At 46.7% G+C, this 19,742-nt stretch overlaps 5 protein-coding genes across 5 annotated transcripts; 2 read left to right on the forward strand and 3 right to left on the reverse strand.

Moving 5' to 3' along the window:
* Window positions 1-25: 25 nt before the first annotated feature.
* On the forward strand, window positions 26-1,265 carry LAJ45_08667 (uncharacterized protein; the record flags this gene model as incomplete). The annotated part of the gene is made up of 5 exons (XM_046118216.1): window positions 26-125; window positions 200-252; window positions 320-438; window positions 494-1,019; window positions 1,074-1,265. 5 exons carry the CDS (start codon window positions 26-28, stop codon window positions 1,263-1,265), a joined length of 990 nt encoding a protein of 329 aa, XP_045968493.1.
* A 4,043-nt stretch (window positions 1,266-5,308) lies between these two features.
* On the reverse strand, window positions 5,309-6,462 carry LAJ45_08668 (uncharacterized protein; the record flags this gene model as incomplete). The annotated part of the gene is made up of 2 exons (XM_046118217.1): window positions 5,309-5,666; window positions 5,726-6,462. 2 exons carry the CDS (start codon window positions 6,460-6,462, stop codon window positions 5,309-5,311), a joined length of 1,095 nt encoding a protein of 364 aa, XP_045968494.1.
* A 2,638-nt stretch (window positions 6,463-9,100) lies between these two features.
* LAJ45_08669 (uncharacterized protein) lies at window positions 9,101-9,656 on the forward strand (the record flags this gene model as incomplete). Its single annotated transcript, XM_046118218.1, has 3 exons — window positions 9,101-9,298; window positions 9,425-9,447; window positions 9,605-9,656. The coding sequence occupies 3 exons, from the start codon at window positions 9,101-9,103 to the stop codon at window positions 9,654-9,656; spliced, it is 273 nt and encodes a 90-aa protein (XP_045968495.1).
* A 15-nt stretch (window positions 9,657-9,671) lies between these two features.
* LAJ45_08670 (uncharacterized protein) lies at window positions 9,672-12,773 on the reverse strand (the record flags this gene model as incomplete). The annotated part of the gene is made up of 10 exons (XM_046118219.1): window positions 9,672-9,706; window positions 9,807-9,893; window positions 10,083-10,344; window positions 10,798-11,072; window positions 11,292-11,728; window positions 11,791-11,925; window positions 11,995-12,229; window positions 12,298-12,415; window positions 12,508-12,551; window positions 12,626-12,773. 10 exons carry the CDS (start codon window positions 12,771-12,773, stop codon window positions 9,672-9,674), a joined length of 1,776 nt encoding a protein of 591 aa, XP_045968496.1.
* Window positions 12,774-16,702: 3,929 nt separating this feature from the next.
* Window positions 16,703-18,535, reverse strand: LAJ45_08671 (uncharacterized protein; the record flags this gene model as incomplete). Its single annotated transcript, XM_046118220.1, has 1 exon — window positions 16,703-18,535. One exon carries the CDS (start codon window positions 18,533-18,535, stop codon window positions 16,703-16,705), a length of 1,833 nt encoding a protein of 610 aa, XP_045968497.1.
* Between the last annotated feature and the right edge of the window lie 1,207 nt (window positions 18,536-19,742).

Genomic DNA, 19,742 nt, shown 5'->3' on the forward strand with positions numbered 1-19,742 from the left:
TCCGTCATAAATTTCAATCTCAAAGATGACTATTCAATTATCTCGGTTATTTCGGTTCAGTCCTGTAAGCAAAACCATCACGGCAGCTGCGGAGCAAGATAAGTCACTGGTTTTCTTTGTTACTGGTACGTTTTGTACACTGACTCAGATATGTTTGATAGCTGCAGATAGCTTACTTATCGTTACTTATGAAATATAGATGAGGGCGAACTGAGCAACAAATGGGAAAATGACTACCTTAAGAACCATGAGGCATGCATGTTCCGAGTGCTTTACAACAAGGGTAGCTTGCGCTAACCAAAATAGCACCAATTATTAGATCCTCCGCCTACTCGAAAAGAGCTCAATAATCATACGCCTTGAAGAAGAGTCCCCCGAAGCAGCAGTTCTCTGCGCTTTTTGTCCAGAGGAAAAGGCGCCCTACATATCGATCGTCAAGTAGGTCCTAACCTTTTGGTTCCGACAATTAATTACTTAATTGACAAACCACCAGAAATGGTGAAGTTCTCGCAAATATTCCCCACACGATCAGCACCCAGTCTCAATTCACCGCCGCCATCCGTGCTGCTTTCCCGTCAGCCACCCCTCCAGTCAACCCCAATACCCCTGCTGCCCTCTTCGCCGAGCGCAAAGCCCGACTTGATGCGCAACAGGGCGCCCGCAATGCCCAAGAGCAAAAAGAGCGGCTCGAACGTCTAGCCCGGGACAAAGCCCGCCGCGAGGCAGAGACGCCAGCCCGTAAAAAGTATCTCGCGGAGCAAAAGAAGCTCCGTGAGGATGAGATCGCAGAGAAACGGCGGATCTTGATGTTGGTTGAAAACGACAAGATAGAGCGCCGGGAGAGGGAGAAGCGTAAGGTGCATGGGCCGGCACCGGCTCCAGTGCGTGAGAAAGAGGAAAAGAAGCCGGTGGCGAGTGGAGAGACGTTGATGACTTTTCGACTATTGAACGGGACCATGTTGAAGAATACATTCCCGAGTGAGAGTAAATTGGCCGATGTCAGGAAATGGTTGGATAAGGTGTGTACATCCTGATTGAATAATTGATGGTGGAGTTACTAACGCTCTGGTTAGAATCGAGGTGATCCTCAAGTTCCGTACAACTTCCAGCAGATAGCGCCCCTTATGTTACTGTCGGCGTCTGATGAAGACTTGTCGCTGGCAGAGCTTGGGTTCTCTCATGGTACTACTTTGGTGCTTACCAATAAGACCCAGGGTGGTATGCCTATAAACGTAGGCGAATGGAATCCTGAGTGGGCGGAATAGGCCCCGTTTAATCTAATGACTTATGAACCTACGTATTTACCCTTGCTATGAACGAGTATGATTATCAGCGGTCTATCTTCGTACATTCTCGTTTTTTATATTGAGTTACAAGTAGTTATCTTGGGTTTAGCGGGACATTTGCGTTACTAATTTTATATTGGAAAGCAATTTCAATGTTTACAACACAACAATGGCAGGAAAATACAAGTAATTTCATTTCTGTGTCTATGCTTTATGCTTGTACTGCCTTAGCCTTAAGTGTCGAGATGACTTTAAACCAAGAGATTATAGCAAATACTCTTTCTATTCCGATGAAATCTCCTGGAAGGGATTTGCTATTCAATCATTGATAACGCTTTGTACAGCTAATAATTTCTAGCTAGTAGTAACCACATTATATTACCAACGATCGACTAGACAAACGGATCAACTGCTAATAGCCCAATCACTCAGGGACGTTCCTGGGTCAGCCCAGGTGGCATGCCATTTAGTGAACGAGTCAGGGACAAAATCTTATACTGGAGCATTCTATATCGAGTCATGTAAGTAAGGTCACCATGCATCATGGCGAATTTAAATTTAGCGTATATATCACGACTCAGTGTGTATAAGTACACTTGTAAGTTTGGTTGCGGACCAGACCCAACTGATATTTCGGCGAATCATCATCCTCTTAAATTCCGTTCCTTTCAACTCTCACGGCCTTAAAATTGGTTATTCAGGGAAGGAATACTAACGCAGTTCAACTAGAATCAGTATGAATATCTGGAAGTGGTTGATTTGTCAGTCTGTATTGTTTTGTCATATTGACTGTCGTACAAATATACCTATTTGGTGATGGACCCTCGACCCGGCTGGTCGGATGTGGCGTCCTATCTAACCAGGTAAACCCGTTTTAAGTGGCGTATTCAACCCTTGTGACTGTTTGGGAATGGATGCTAGGCCTTATTTGCGTCACTTTGCATTATAATCCTTGCATGTTAGCACTTGCACTGGCCCCGAGAAACTAGATCTTTGATGGCTGGGCGTGGGGGTTAGGAGCAAGACTAGATTTCGATATCTAATTAGAGTCTTATTCAGTTCAAGCATATGTATTATGAATGATCTCTTTTTCACTGACTGTGAGTTTTGTGGGCCCCACAAGGTTGTATTTTGTTAGGCATTGGCCGAAATGAATTCTGGGTTTAATTAACTACAGCAAATAGCGGCGATATTGAGACTCAATATCTAGTTCACCCGTAGTTCTTTGAAAATCCAAGGCCCAGTGCTCAGCATCTTGAGATCCTTCGTATTTTGTTTGTGTTTTTATGAACAATTTCCGAATACTGTGTGGATAATGCTGTAGGAAGACGTGTCGGGACTCTCCTCAGACCAGTCCGGAGCCCACTGTGACTGTGGAAGCCGACGTGGAGGACATCATGAAGGTTGAAACAGCACTATATATATCAGAGCCACAGGACCATTCAACACCCAGCCTGTCATACTTTCGCGATTGACCAATAGGCTTATTCATAACTATGCTTTTGTACCCATGTAGCTCGGCACCAATAAAGGCATGTGCTTATTATCTATTATCTTATCTCGACCAATTGATGGTTGCTATTAATAAAACCGAACAAGGCCGATGGTATCGCCTAGGAAGTGATCAGCACGTCGAGTGATATATGGTGCTTCCAGGACCCTGTTTTATTTCCGGGGTCAAAGGCCCAGATAGTAATTAATTGATTAGATTATTGGCTGCTGACTTTCAAGGTTATCAAGATAGGCAGGCGCTTTCTTATCCGGCCTTAGATCAGTAATGTAATAAAATCCTTGTCTTATCTTATCTCGAGTTTGACATCTGAGGAGTTGTTATCTATCCCAGCCACGGATCATATCTTACCCGATTTCAAAAGCATAACACGCTGCTCTGAGACTTCATGTTGGTGACGTGTTGGTGGTGTGGGTTCAGCCTTATGTTCCTGATACATATCCCCTGACGGGCGGCGTGCCCATGGGTTCAAGCTACCGAAGCTGCATGGGACTCTCAATCCAGCCCGGAGTGAAAGACCAATCGAAAGTTTAGACCGTTGTTTAGGTAGCGTAAAGTACCTCTTCTCCTGATACCTGGTCTGAGACAAATCATCGAAAGCTTGGCTGACTGTTCTCTTGACGTAGGTCTAACTGCTGATAAGCAGAGATTTCGTACAAATAGCACCAAATCCAACCGTGCCGCCCATCCAGCATAAATTACCAGAACCCCTAGCTAACAGGGCATATGACCTTTTTTTTTGTTGGCATGAGAGAAGATCCGAACGACCTACCTACATACGTAGTGTTTCTCCATTGAAATAGGGGCCATCACACCATCTGTCCCTGAGCTCCACGGCCAATTTCTCATACTGTATATCTCCGGGAGAGTATCTATCATTGAATCACATGGCCAGAAGAAGAATAAGATGCCCAATCAGTTCACGCATTATATTATGACTCGTACGTTTCTGCTGATACAGAAACAAAAACTTCTTCAGCCCCGAGGAGGTACTTGCCAGCTTATAGCTGTGCTGATGTAGGTAGCCAGCTCACAGTCACATTACCGAAAAATTCATACATACGATGGAAACACAAGGGATAAACAAGGTTAAACAAGGCTGTTCATCCCAAAGTACTCTTATGGCACAATGCGGAAAACGTCGGGAGCCGTACGCAATAATTGGGAACGCGCGTAACCCAGCCAGCCAGTCAAACAACGACGCCGTAACCATATAACAACTGCTGTTTGTTCTTTTCCGGATCACAGCTCATGGGTTGAGGCAAATCAGCAGTGAGAAATGACATTCTGCCCCGAAAACCCAACAGTAGTTCCAAGATAACTACTGCGCGGGACCGCGATTATATGATATCTCTCAATCATTAATGTGTTTCTAGGAATTATTTAATGCAGGCTAGCTGAGCCGTGTAAATATTAATATATATAAACATTGTGCATAGATTGGTTGACCATAAGGAGGTCAAGTAGGGTAAACAAATCAATCATTGCCCCCATAACTAACTAACCCGAAATTAATAAGATAGCATTTATCGGAACCCACATGCCGAAATCCCCACAGAACCAGGCACAGGCTAGATAGACCTACTTAGGCGTCAAGAATAACGGACACACCATAAAATTGAAAACCACCCGATCGATCGCAGTAGATGCACATGGGCTGCTCGCCCCCAGATGGAACTCGACATACATAGGGGGGTGCGGTGAAAGGAAGGGCGTACCTTTTACCCCGCACTCGGCTAATCTACATTTGATCATGTATGTAGGGAACTCATGGAAGGGAAAAAAGCAATTATGAAAATCCGGGGAAGGTAGGTGGAGCAGTTGCGGTAGATTCCCTCCGTTATGTTGGGTGCAACTATATCTAGACCAGTTCATGGGAATCTACCGGCGACGATGTTTTCCGCTGGACTTAAAAATATCTACATGGAGTAAGTAGGCACTTGATCTGCAATCCAAAGTCGGGACGTGTGTGCAGGTGATGATCAAAAAAAAAGAAGCATTTTGCCCCCCTGTACTTGATATTAATCTCCCAGGTAATCTATCACTCTACCTGCAGTCCAGATATAAACCATGACACAATCCTCTCCGAATGTTCTGATCAGTAATTTTTGTAACAATTGCTCTCAGGTGACCAATTATAGATCAACCCTTTGCCCCATTTTTTCTTCCTTTGATTCCTCCGAATCATTAAGAAATAAGCTTATAGGTACAGAAAACGTAGAACCAGCTCAGATATAATAGTCAAGACATTGCTTGAACAATCAAAATGCTAAAAAAAAAAAAAAAAACCTAAAAACACAACCTAAAGCAAGAATGACCAAGAAAGAGAGGAGAAAGACCAAAGCGAAAATAGATATACACCCCCAAAGCAAATCGCAAATAAACAAGAAAACATAACTTTTTTTTTCTCCCCCCGTGATTTCATCCACTCCAGAAACCCCGTTTCATCAAACATGGAGATTAATCTTGTTTATCCATTGGTGCCGACGAGATATCTTCATCAGACATAGGACTAGTCCTCCGGGATACCCTCACTCATGGGAGTGGCAATGCCACTTTGAATCCAGGGTGCTCCGTTTGCTCTCTCTTCAATAGGCCACACCTCCCTGGCATATTCCTCCATCCCCCTCCAACCTGGCCATAGCTGCCTTGATATTGATGGAACCATATCCTCCATTTCCGGCCTAAAGTATGGGGCGCGTTGCTCACAGAGGACATTTACAATGCCTTCAAGCTGGTCGCGGTAGCCGATGGGGATGGGAATGCTGATTTCTAGCGGATGGGGTTGGTAATTTACTGGTCGCCCAAGACCTTTGCTGAATCGATGGCAAACCTGTAGGGGTGTAAGGACCTCAAAGGCTAGCGGGATTCTAGATAAATGTTAGAAAAAAATGTCAAGTAATTGATGAGGTTCGTAGAAAACACTTACCGTTGTCCACCCCACTTCTTAACACCGTCCTTCAAAATTTGAATGACCGCAGCCCCCAGGTCGTGTTCCGTATCGATAAAGGGGATGGGGTAATCTGGTGGGAATGGCGCCTTCCACACAAAACTTCCGTCGGGTTTCGGTGTCAATTGCCATAATGGGTACGGTCTAGATGAGAAATTGTTATGGTAACATCCGACATACACAAAGGTTGATGGCATGCCAAGCTGGCGGATGTACTGCTCCACTGTGAACTTCGTTGCCCACAAGGGCAATGGCGCCATTGGCTCATCATGTGTAGAATGATCGGTTAAAGACGAGAAAATATAATGCCTGATGCCTGCCTTGTGCGCCGCAAGTGCTAGCGCCTTTCCGGTCGCTACCTCATCTGTCCATGCATATGGGGTTGTGTTTACGAAGGCATATTGAGCGCCCACGAACAATGTAGAAACAAACTCGGCGTCGTCCAGAGAACCCTCGATAAGGGTAACATTAGGAAGCTGAGACAGCTCTGCCGAAAGTTGTAGATCTTTAGATAGTGATCGAAGCTGAGCGCGTACCTTGTAGCCGACCGCCGATGCAACTCGAACTACGCTAGATGCTTGCCTGCCAGTGGCATTGAGCACAACGATAACCTTCTGAGGTTTCGAAGCTGCTTGAGGGAGTGGATCGGAGTCCGTCATGTGAGGTTCTATGACGGCGGAGGGACGAGGACCGGCTTGGGCAGTTTTCCTGGGCATTCAATAGGCGATTTGTGTATACGTGGGAAAAAATTTGAGTGTTGGACTGTTGCTGGTTATCGCGAAAAGTAGGATGGGGCTCTGAAGATTTTTCGAGGTGAAGATAAGAAAGGTGGGAAAAGCAAGTACAAAACTTGTGAGGGAATGCAGGTGCAAACAGATCGGCAACCAGCAACAGCAATAGTAGCGACAGCCAAAAAGTGGTTAAACGCCCAACAAGCGCAATGACAACGACGTCAATGACAACAAGGTAGGAGAAAAGATATAAGGGCAGATAATATCAAAAGCCAGACCCAGAACCTAGAGGCGACTGTGACGGATTGGAGGAGGATAGACGGCGGATATATGGCGATATTCACAGAGGTGGATCAAACGACTCGGCGAGGTGCAGTAATAGTAGTACTGATAGCAGAGGTAGTGGCAGGGAAGACTGAAGTTGACAGCAGACCTCCTTCTCTTTATCTCTCTTCCTTTGTGTCTCTTCGAATTCCTCTATCTTACCTGGTCTCTTTATCTGACCGCCTAATTTATCTTTCCGGACTCCGTATTGAATCTCCGAAATAAAGTATGGCCTTCAAGATAGCAATCCGGGGAAAGCGTGGGGGATAAATATGTATGTAGATGAGAAGGGAAAAAGAAAAAAGGCGGGGTTGAGGGGCAGATCAAGTCAAGGAGAGCAAGGGACGAAAAGGCCGATATAATAAAGTTTTTTTCAGACGCTGCGCCAGAGTTCGTGTCTAATGCGTAACAACAACAATAGGACGGGTGCTACTATCCGCTAAGGGCCAGGATATGTGATTTCTTCGCAATTCAGGAAAGGATCACCATACACCGGGGGGTGGATGGCAAGTGAGATTGGAAGCCGAAAGATAGAGATAGAGCAGATAGTGTTAGATAGATAGGTAGAAGTGGTGGGGGGGTTTTGAAGCTTTTGAGGGTGGACGATGGATGGATGGATGGATGGATAGGTGGATGGTCCGACCTCTTTGAATTAATCAATAACTCCAAGTCAGCCACTCGGTCTTTTCAGGTGAGGTGGAGAGATAATGAATCTCGTCTGCTGCAGTAATTACCACGATGGATGACGCTATGGTCACCTGTTCTACCAACGCTCGATTTTCTCAATTGAACAGCCACTGACTGGATGGCACTGATTGCTGTCAACAACGGACGACGATGGCGACGAACGACGACGAAGAGTATGAAGAGAACAGAAATACGAAAATCGTGTTCTCAATCAAGGGCGTGAAGTTTCCGGTCTGTCACTCTCGACAGACATCCTCCGTTATGTACCTCTCCCGTTCATCGTGTCTTTCTCTCCTATTCCTACACGTGAACTCAATCTCCAAAGGCGCAACCACTTCCCCTACAACGGCTAGCAATGGGAGGAAAAAAAAAGTGTCCCATGTCCATGCTGCTCATGTTGCTCATGCTCATGCTCATGCTTCTACTCTACTCTACTTTTGTTACTGCTCCACAGGACCTGCCGCCTGCCATTGTGTAGGCAACTGAGTCAAGCAATGCCGTATTACAAATCCTCAATGAGGAATAGAGCGGTGTCAAGTCCAGTCCGGAGCCCCAAATCCAGCATTTCGTCCTCGATTCGTCGAAACTCGTCTTTCGGAGGCAGGGAAATTGGAAATCGTCTTCCTCGCGGGTTGACAAAAGACACGATGCTTTCCTTCCTTTTTCCCCTTTCCTTTTTTTTTCATTCACTTTACTCCAGCCCAAGGAACAAAGCAACCAAGCAAACCTGTCGAGCGGCAGTGGCAGATTTACGTAACAGCCGACCTACCTAACAACCTTGTGGGCTTGCTTGCCTGGACAGGAACGAAGAAAAAAAATTCAAGTCAGCAGACGTTGGGTCGCAGAACCCAGGAATTCCAACTACATAGGGACAGCTAGTTCTCCTTGCGACCATTGCAAGCGAAAGGAGGAGCCCCTGTCGGTGATCTTGGCAAATCACTACAAGAGAAACGATTCGAGTACAAAATGGGTATGATAGAGCAATAATCTTGAAGAATTGGAACACATGGTGCCGCTTCTCCACTTTATCCTCGGTGTTCGGTGTACTCCAGAGTACAGGAAGTACCACAGGACCAGGAGTCCATAGGTACAAGCCCTCTTACCCTGCATTTGTAACATCCTTCGCTGCAAGGCCCGTGCGCTAATTCGTGGAGAGACATCACGATAAGTCTACATAAAAAGGCGAGAAGAAGAGAAGGAAAGAGAAGAGGGAAAAAAAAAAAAAAACTTTTTACCCCCGGGCTCGGGTCACAAGGCTATGCAGCATGGATTCTCTCGCATGCGGTTGTTATGTAACCCGTCATACTTCCAGCTAAATCTCAACGTCCTGCAGGCACTTCCCTCTGTCTGGTTGGTTATCAACAATTGCAATTGGAACAAATATCATCGTGACATTGCAGCTGGCAAAAGACCGGGGGTATTGTGCACGAATTTGCCAGGTTCGGTTCATTTCCCCTGGACATCCCCGTGTGAAAGTAGTCTGGTACCTGGCCTACTGCAGGAAAATCTCATCATCCCACGAGCTGTGGGGAATTAGAATTCCAGCCTTTCCGGATACTGTACCTTTTTGTACGTAACGTGGGATGAAGTGCGAACCTGATATTTGAGATTCATGATACTTGTCCTGAGCACCGACACGTCGTTCGGCGATGTGTGGATAGCTCCGAGGAAAAGGTCGAGAACATTGCCCTGTGCGGAACGGCGATTATTATCCCCCAATGGGGAAGGCAAGCCAAGTATTCTTTTTTCAGTGCTCAGATCCGGAAGATTTTCAGAGTTCTTTGGGATCCCTGGCAGTACCGGTCTACCGGTATTGGGCAGACACCTTTGGGTAATCCTTATTAGTACGTATCTAGCGTGCACGGCATACTCCTCTACACAGACATGCATTGTTGGTACCTACTCAATGTATCGTGACCAAGGACTTGTCCGATAGAAACAATATTTCCAACTGCGGAGGTGAGCGAAGCGCTTTAATATATTATCTAGAAAGCAAAAAAAAAAAAAACACATTGTCCCCCAACACCAACACCTCTAGATATCCGTATTATAACCGCTTTTAGATATCCCAATCGCTATTTTCTAATCATTAAAGAATTAATATTCACGCTGCCAGTCCTGTGCACCTTGATGGCGACCTCCGTTCATCCTCGGCTCACCACGGATAGATGCATCTACTCTAGCTACGTCTCTACCCCACGGTTTACGGAATAAACCCCTGGTCCACCCGCCGTCAATCAGCTGGTGTCTTGGTGAACCAGGTGTCCCTGGAATAGCATCTCTGTTATGCGGGTGAGGGACGGACGTCCAATGCTTACTATTTTTGACCTCAAAGAAGGGGGAAAGCACAACCGGCAGTTGATTGGATTCGGGGAGCGAGAAAAAGGCAGAAAAAGGAAGGAAAGCTGAGCTAGTGTTTTGTTCCGGGTAAAGAAAAAAGAAAAGGGCAGAAAATGAAGAAAAACATATAAAACTGCCTGGGTTTATATGCATCGTTACCAGTACTGTAGCCTTTCAAAGCCCCGCAACTTTCCAGCACCTAACCCTGGCTTCATTTAAATTCCCATTCCCATTCCCATTGGCATCACCGTTACCATTATTAGTACCACCATTATTACCACCATTATTACCGTCAGATGCCTCTTGAGCCTTTTTCAGAAGCAGGATGGCCAGATCCACTTCATCTGCATGAAGATGTGCACCACTCTTCTTTAGCAGCTCGACGTTCCTTTCTATCCCCGCTTCAGCAGCCAAGAACAGAGGAGTCCTTCCGTCACGGTTACGCAAATGCACAGACGCCCCCTGGGACAGAAAGTCACGAAGGATATCGATATTTGCGCACGTGGCCGCCAGGTGCTATAATTCATTAATGGTCGTCGTCAGCGACTCCGTTTAAGTCGAAGGAAAAATGAAAATAAAAGAAGCAAACATTCGCCGCCGGGCAGAGCAAAAAAACACTGGAGTCTGGACACCCAAAAAGATGGCTGACTAGGTAAAGAGTAGAAGGAATACCCTGATCCTGGGGAGGAGATTGGAAAAGGGTGGGGGCTGCCAGGAGCCAATTGGTGGCCCGGATCAACAAATTATGTAACGGGAAGGGGGACGAAATCCGAACTCATGACGTAATGCATCGTGAAGGATGAAATTGTGAGAAAAGGGTGCACGGGATCAGCGGCAACGATCCCTAAACGAAGGGCTGCCCCCATCCATTTGCTTTGCAACCAATACCTTCATTGGATGACGGGAACAGCACCCCCGAGAAGAAGCAAAAGGAAAAGATGAGACAAGGAAATCGAAAATATCACTCACCAGTGGTGTATTCCCTGAGTAATCGAATTCATTAAGCAGGAATTCCTTTGTCTCTTTGATGATGGCTGTGATCTCCTCATGACTCCCATTGGCAACGGCGTATCCAAGCGCTGTCAAGGAAGACACCTTGGGCGGCAGGAATGAATTTGGATGGGCAAAATGTATCTCTGACTGTTCTGTCAGTTCCCCGCGGATGGAGCGAGACATCTCTTTCCGGATCTCTTGCACTGAGAGATCGGCATTGGCGAGGAGGCAAGACAACTTTGTCAGGGCCGCTGAAACCACCACCAAGATGTCAGCGTTTGTTCTCGCAGATCGATATTCCCGCCCCGGAAGCTGTACAACGGCCCCAAGCCCAGATGACGTCCAATTAAGCATTTCCAGGAAACAGGGTTTCCACAAGCGAAGAGGAAAAAGCAAGAAAGATAACAGATAAGGTCAATGGGGCAGAGCCAAGTGAGTGATAAACAAAAGTTGAGGGTTGAAACAAATACCTTCGCTAGTCATATCCAAACCAAAAACAACGCCAGCTTTCGCCAAACTCGTTGCAGATGCGTATAAAGGACTCACAGATCCCACTTGGCATTGAGTAACATTAACAATTACCACTCCGTTCTGGGCGCCTTCCTTCAAAACGCCAATCAGCTCTCCGTCCTCAGGCGCATTTCCAGCACCAAATGTCTCCAGAACCAATCCACGCAAATTCTTCAACGCCAAAACACCTCGCACCATCTCCGGCAAGATTCCTGGGAATATTCTCAGACATGCCACATGGGCCGTTGATAGACTTGTCTGGACTGAGAATGGTTGCATGGTGGAAGGGCGCTCGATCAGAGGCCAGTTGATATTCGCCGAGATACCAACCCGAGCAAGTGGGGGGAAATTTGGCGATGTGAATGCATGGAAATCATGCGCATTGGTCTTGGTAGCTCTGGGAAAGACATAATCCCTGTCAGAAATAGATAGAAGGTTTCAGAGGGAATAAAATTATACCGGTTCCCGCGAAAAAGCTTGTGGTTGAAAAATAGGCAAACTTCGGGAATCATGTAGTGCCCCGCAATGATTAGACTTCCAAGGAGGTTATCCGTAGCATCGTTTTGGAGCTCCGACATGGGAGCTTGCGAGCCTCTGTGGTGCGATCCCAGATGTCAACGCCCATCTCCAATTAGCATGAGGGGAGAGGCGCAATGTACTCACGTCAAGATGACCGACTTTCCCAGATTGTTGATCATGAAGCTCAGGGCAGAGCTAGTGTAGGCCAGACTGTCCGTCCCATGCAAGATGACAAACGAGTCAAAGAGGGTATAATTCCGTTGGATCGCCCTCGCAATCTCGCCCCATCCCTTTGCGTTGATGCTGGAGCTGTCGAGCAATGGATCAAACTCGAGGGCGGCAAAGCGCACTCTACGGGAATGCTTTGATGGCGGGGTGCCTATGCATCAGTCAGTAGTTAGTGGTGGGCGCGATTGGTGTCTGCGAAAAGGCGGGGGAGAAGCGCACGTAGAGTATCCACCATCTTTGTGACGCCATCGGCAACAGCAACCGGTACCTGCTTGACCGGTGAGCCGTCGTTGAAGGACGGGCGTGGCTTCAAACAGGACTCCAAGAAGCCTTTGGCCTATGTGCAAACCAATCAATCAGACCTTTCCGCACAAAACCGATAAGTGGGGGGGGGGGGGGGGGGGTGGGAAAGAAAGGTGCTTTTCTTACAGGAACATATCCGTTCGGCCCTCTAACCATACAGATTGTGCCTCCTGTTGAACTCACTCCCTATCAGTGACCCATTCGTTCCACAGAAGTTATCGCGTGCGGGGGGCAGTTGAGTTACCGGTCATGATTAGCAACACCCGACTCTCGGCCATCTTGACTTCGCCAGCATTGCTCAGGACATCCGGGGGATAGAGGGCGCGGGCCTCTGTGGGCGAGCTAGGAGCAGGTGTGTTTGTCCGAGTGGTCACGGCGGAGAAGGGCAGCATTTGGTGATAGTGTATAGTTGATTTTTCTTCTTCTCTTTCTTTTTTTTCTTTTCTTTGTTGGGTGGAGGATACCGGCTGCTGTACTGTATGTAGGTGTATACTGTGATCGACCGGAGAGTTATATGTATGTAGAGATATCTCGCTGCTACTGCTGATCAGACCGGAGGTGGGGTTGGAAAGAAAGCAAATATATTGTCTATCGGGATAGATATGTAGATATCCGCTATTCCCAGAGGCCGGTACGGATATCGAGGGTTTCCCACGGCGGTGTTGAGTTTGGACCGGAGTGTATCGGGTTGGATTGGATTTGATTGGTGCCGCAGGATGACATTTTTTCCACTCTCCTCCTACATACAGTACCTACATGACGTTACGTTATAGAGCAGAAGATTATCCGGCCAGCATACGTCAGGGGGGTGGATTAGAGTGGCTCATGTACATACCTCCTTCCTCATAAGATGTGCAGAGGAGCTCCCCTCTCTGACTCTCACCTTCCTCCCCCCGCCGCCGACGATTCGACGAGGTTGCAGTGCCTTATCGCGGTGGGAACCCTAACCCACAGAGTGACAGGGAAGAAAGGGTTGTTCTATATTTGGTTTTTGGCTTCCCGAAAGGTAGTGGCTGCCGAGATGGATCGGCAGGGGAGGGATGGATGGATGGGTGGGATTGGTGATCCCTGTAATGGTACACTCAGTAGAGTAGCATCTGGTGGGGAAGACTTCGTTTTGGGTGGTGCTTTTGGAGGTTCTTGCAATCAGTCGAGGGCGGGAGGGATAATAATATCTAATTGGGCCATACGCTGGGATTAAGAGTGATATCGGCGACGGTTTGGTTCTGTGGGTTGTTTCATGGTCCCCTATGAGATATTCTGAAGCGGCCAGCACTTACATACTTACAAGTACTTGGTTGTTAGATAATTATTGCATGCACTAATAATTGTAACATATTATATTGACAACGTTATATACATGTATATAACACAATCCTCCTCTAATATAGACGACCCCTCGGGCCGGCTCTGTCCCCGACATTCAGGACATTCTAGCTGGTAAATCGATATCTAGCTAGACTAGGCCTCTTCTTTTAATTTTCAGGAGTAGGGTTTTTTTTAGTTTTTAGAGGTAGATTTCTTTTTAGATGTGCAATTCTTTCTAGGTACGTGTAGAGTTATTTTTAGGCGTTTTACTAGAGTAGAGTATCTGCCTAGAATACCGGTCCGTACGTCGTCGATCACATACTACATACATACTCCCCCCGGCCCCGGCACATACGGCGTGCGGCGTACGTGGTGCCGTGTAGTGTGGAGTAGTGGTAATGTATCTGAGCTGCGTGGTGTACGCAGGGAAACATATCACATTGTGATCTCTTTTCTTTTTACCTCCTGTTTCTTTTTTGCGATTTGTTCTCTCCATCATTTCTTTTCGCTCCTTCCATTTTTTTTATTTTTTTTATTATTCTCCATAACTACTTTTTTTCGACAAATTGCTTTTGTTCATGGGGGGCACAGGAAAAACGATATTTGCTTCTTTGATCTCCCACCACCACATCCAGACATCCACACACATCGACACATCCCACCATGCCACCATTACGATCACCATTCCACAATTACTCAGGCAAAACGTTCTAGAGGCCCGATTTATATGCCATGGCACTGTTCTAGAGTCTTTCCTTTGCTTTTCCCGCGGGATCCCGTCTTGCTTTTTTGTTTGGCCGGGGGTATACCGGTAATGCACTCTAGGTGCCGTTACCATGGAGTACAGCAGGGGAGAGCGGTGTCGTGATGTGATCCTCGGGATACTGACGTGACGTGACGTGCGAAGTATGGCGTCCGCCCGCGTCCGCCCGCCCCGCTGTTAACTCGGAGTACTCTAGAGGGGTTGTGGATCTACGTTCTAGTTAATTCTGCGTTCTAGTAATGCGGAGTAGAGTACTCGTATTTCTCTGACGTTTGTGGACGCGACTGATATTGCATGCCATACAAAAATACGCCAAGATCATGATTTTGGGTGTATGCAATAATGGCCCAGTTCAAAAACGTCAGCGAAATACTAGTACATAGTTCTGCATTGATGATCACGGCCGGCCCGGACTGCTCAGAGTGCTTGCCGGTGTATGTGATGAAGTGGTGGAGTAGTTTTTGGGCCGGGGCGTGGTATGTTCGTGTGGGTTTAGTTGATTATTGATGTCCTCGAGACGGAGTAGAAGTGGCAGTAATTTCGTAATCGTGGACCTAGCTAGCTAGCTATGTAGCGAGTTGGGATGGGAGTCGAGCGGTCATGATGCATCACTCGCTAAGACCCGGGGTTCCAGATATAGGATGAACCCGTGGGGACAATAGATCTAGAGGGGAATTGGGGAAAGATCTACGCACGTACAGCCTTAATTGCTTCGTGTCTACGCCTACAATATAACGTCAACCTGTATCTACAGAGGCCAACCAAATACTCATTATAAACTCATGGTCATGATATAAGAGAGCCTCCGTCATAATGCATGCGTTCCAAGCGCCGGGACGTCGAAGATGTAGCGGCGGGGGTGTATCATGAGATATCACTCGATATAGAATTCTGTGCTGTACGGGGGGTTATATTAGTATATATTGTTTCTTCCTTCGTCTTTCTTTCATTTACTTTTTTGCTTCTTCATTTAATTACCTTTTTTTTCTTTTTTTCTTTTTTCGTTTGTATGCACTTGTTTGGTTCGAGATGAGCCCACCCCATAGTATTAATTTTATACTTTATCGACGTACCAAACAGATATCACGCACGATCTCTTCATCCGACTAGAGATATAGAGCCATCTGATTCTCCTCACATGGGGAGTTGGCGCAATTCAATACTTATCGCACTGGGGGTACGTACTTGATTTCATTCTCCATATCACCTTTCTGAGCGTTTAGACCCTCTTGGCATACAATACTGGGACCCCGTATGCATATATGGTTATGGTCGTTAGAATTTCTACAATCCTTCTCAACCATCTACCCACACCCGTAAGAAGCCCCGACAGCTACAGTACAATCTCCTTATTAGGGTTTGGTTTTAAGGTATTCGCCTTATAAGGGTAGGTGTTTGGGTTCTCAATGGGCTTCGTAGGTGTAGATTTGCTCCTCCTATAAGGGTACAACTTCGCGCCACTTTTGTATCCTTGTGAGGAGATTGTACTGTACCCCAGCTCCACTTCGGCCTCGACACTGCTACCGCCTCTGCCCTCCCACTTACATACAGCGTCTCATGAAACGGCTATATCGCATTCCATATGATTAAATGAGTTAGCGGGACGGCGGCAAATATTGCGAGGTCGAAGTATAAATGGCTAGCTGGACGCATTAAGCTTGCGGCCTGATGTTGACATCCGAGTGATGAGCTGTGATTGGCGATACTGCTGCTTTTTTTCTTCTTTTTTTCTTCTTTTTTTCTTTAATTTATTAATTGGATGCAACCTTATAGTTATGGCAATAGGCGATACTGCTGCTCTCGTATGTATATATTTTGCGGCGTTAATGTTTCTCTAGGCCATAAGTGGCGGTAATAGTATTAGTATGTCGTGAGGCTCCTGCTCTATGTTCATTCCGTGTTGTGGATTTGTATAGGGTACGGTCAGCTTAGATCAATTGTGCTATAGGGGTTACATCTTGTGGTGCTGACGATACTGTAGGATGGTTGAAGACCTTTACGATTTGAGAATTTTATATTACGATATTGGATGACACATCTCTCAGGCAGGCGGCTGCTACTCCAACATGTTAGAAGCGGAAGGATCGGCGTTACACACTTGTACCGACCGAGTGATGGCTCATGAGTCTTACGAAAATTCAAACAGGAGCCACAAACAGGTTATAGACTTCATTAAACTCATGAACAAGATATAAACCCGACACGCTCAACAAAGGAACACTCCTATAGCAATCTATACACTCCAAAAAACTAACACTGTCTCATCTTTTCAAAGTTCGGAGTCCCCAATCCCGTGACGGGATCCCATCCTGGAACTGCATCCCACCCAGCACCTGGAACAACAGCTGGATTGCCCGCAATCGGCTGGCCCCACATTTTTCCATTGCATCCCGTGCTCCTTCCATGCGTGATGTCATTGAACGTCTCCGCAACTTTATCAGAGTACAGCCACGGATTGAGAAATCCGAGTGGTGGCTTTCCGTTGGCAATACGGTCATCGTTTAATAAACTAACAAGTCCAGCAAAGGCTGGAGAGCTAGCGGATGTACCGCCAATCAGATTAACCGTCCCGTTAAGAATTACACGGTAGTTGAAACCCTGAGCAGCAACATCTGGGAATCCACGCCCCCCTTTAACGAAATACTGTTCCCACGGTTTCCATGAGTCCGGATTGTTCTCGAAGTAGGCAGAGATGGCCTTCTCCTGGTATGAAGGTACAGGCCATGTCTCCGAGAATCCGCCAGAAGAAAAATATACAGCTTCTTCGGGATTAATATTTTTGGTTCCACCAACACTAGTTACCCAAGGGCAAGAGGCTGGAAATGTAGGGAGGAACTTTGTTGTATTCTTGCCATCGTTGGAGCGACACGACCAGCCGGGGCCGGCATCACCGGAGGAGAATAAGACGCTGACACCGCGGGCGCCGAGTTGAGCAAAAAGATTGCAGACGGTATGGCGGTAGCTAAGAGGCACGGTTTGTTCGCTCTCTCCGTAACTTGTGGTGATCGTCTGAGGGATATCCGGCTGATCCAAAATCCAGTTAAGCCAATCCAGATAAGGCTCGCTATCGTTTGTGACTATGTCGAGGTCCGGGATGTAAGGAGGCCTTCCACCGGTCGAGTAGTATATATTCTGAGTGGGATAGCTTAGAGAGACAGTATACTGAATATCGAGATTTGCTTCTGCGATACCGTCAAGGTTGGATGAATTTTGAATTGCTAATCCCCCATTGACTGATACAGTAGAGAAGTTTGCGCCGATGGCTTTGGGAGTATAGTTCTGCAAAAAGACCTTCAAGTCTTCATACTGGGCGTACTGCTCAAGAAAGCCGTTTACACCCAGCTTATTCTTACCGTAGGGTGCCTTGGCAACGTAGTCTTGGAAGTTGTAAAGAACCTTTAGGCACTGGGGAACAATGGTATCATTACATTGAGTGAAATTGAATCCGGGTGCCATCTGTTTGAAGGCCTTCATCTGCCGCAAAGATGCATCTTCAACCTCTTTGATGATAGCGCTTCCCATTTGTCTCATGCCAAACATGTTGGTAGGTTGTACCAGGAGAATGTGCTTATGGATTTCAGCCGGGAGGCTGTAAGAAAGGGTACGAAGGATAATCTTTTGGGTCTCGTCGTTACGGAAGTAAGAGTATCTTGTTTGCAGAAGCTCTTGTGCTTGACCAATAGTGACATTCATCTTGATCCAGTCATGTTCAACAACGGCTTGCTCGCCAAGACCAGCATCCTCTAACCACGCGAGGACTGCGTTAAGAGTACTTTGAGATGGCCGCAGTATGCTCTTGATTTGCTTGGTATCTATGTGGTCACCGTAGGAAGGATGATCTGGGGTGCTGATCTCCATAACCTTCTGCTCAAACTTGACAACATTCTGTTGGGCAAGGTGAATGCGCATTGCCATTGATTTCTGCAAGTTTACTCGCATTGATGGCAGCTCTGTCCACCCCTCGGGAGCCATAGGAAGCTCCTCAAAAACTTCATAGGGAGTTGAAGTCGAGGCAGCTGGTACGCTTAGTGCGAAACCTACTAGGGCAACGAATGGCCATACTGAAAAGTTGACGTACCGCATCTTGGCAGTTACTAGATCTCGGACTGTCAGCTCATCATGTACCAATTCACAGATCCAATAGGCTGTCTCTTAGATCGAGATGTGTTTACTACATGTAGTAATGTAGAAGGTGGGGGTTTGAAGTGGTGTAAAAGAGAATGTGGTCCATACCAGATGTGAAAACCCTGATAAACTCTCTTAAAGCAGAAAGGTAAGTCCAGAACTTTTCTGCTTAGAACAAAACTAGCCAGAGGAGGGCGAAGAGACCAAGACTTCCAAGATGTCGATGCCGAGCTTTATGTGGGAGAATGCGGGTAGATATACGCATATGTGGTACATCTATTCACCACATGTCATAACAACAAAACCATAGGTCAGGGAGGATGAACATACTACATGTAAGTAACTTAGCCTTAATCCCACTAGTTCCCGCAGTGCTGTGAGGTGTACATTCATTCCACACCTCTAACCATGGCAAGCCGTTTTCCGCGAGTGATACTATTTGCTGACACTCCCAACTACCAATACCAGCGTGAAAAAACAAGCCTTTTGATGAAATCTTTCGGGCTGTATTGCCTGAGAAGGCAGCTGAAAAATCGCCTCTCTGGGTATCCCTTGCTCCTACCAGATATGCAGGAACGTTCCCTATCATCTTACTGGGCGATCTATCTGAGATTGGATAGGTACGTAAATCTCTTTGTCAGGCTCTTTAAAGCCCTGGCCCCCTGAGACAGCCAAACAATTGTTTTGGTAGCGAGTTATTACGTATCAAAAGACCTAGATACATGTCTCCTGTCGATGCCGGTTAACCGACTAAACTCTAGAGTATTTTAGAGAGCGTTCTCCACCAGGATTCCTATTCGGAGTTGATTCGAGCATCTCTCCCTTCGAAGGGAAGCTGTCGTTGGATTGTGACGATCTCAAGTCCAGAAAGGAAGTTCGCAGTCCCAAACAGACTACCCCCGTGTGGCGCCGCAGATAAGCTTCGAGGGACAAACGCCTCAGTGCGGGACCAACCTTGATTCGCCATCCACTTATGCAATTTCACAACCTGAAACGGGAACAGAACTTCAATGCTTAGCCATACCTCACCTCCATACAAGTGGGGCCTAGGAAAAAATATCATTTGACGCCCACTTGGGTTGAATAACGCATCAGCCGAGCCAGGCCGGGGAATAATTCGTTCGGGACCTTCCTAGGGGCAATCTTCCACTATTCTGCATGACAT

Source organism: Morchella importuna, assembly GCF_003444635.1.
Source record: "Morchella importuna strain M04M26 chromosome Unknown Morimp01GS031, whole genome shotgun sequence".
NCBI lineage: Eukaryota > Fungi > Ascomycota > Pezizomycetes > Pezizales > Morchellaceae > Morchella > Morchella importuna.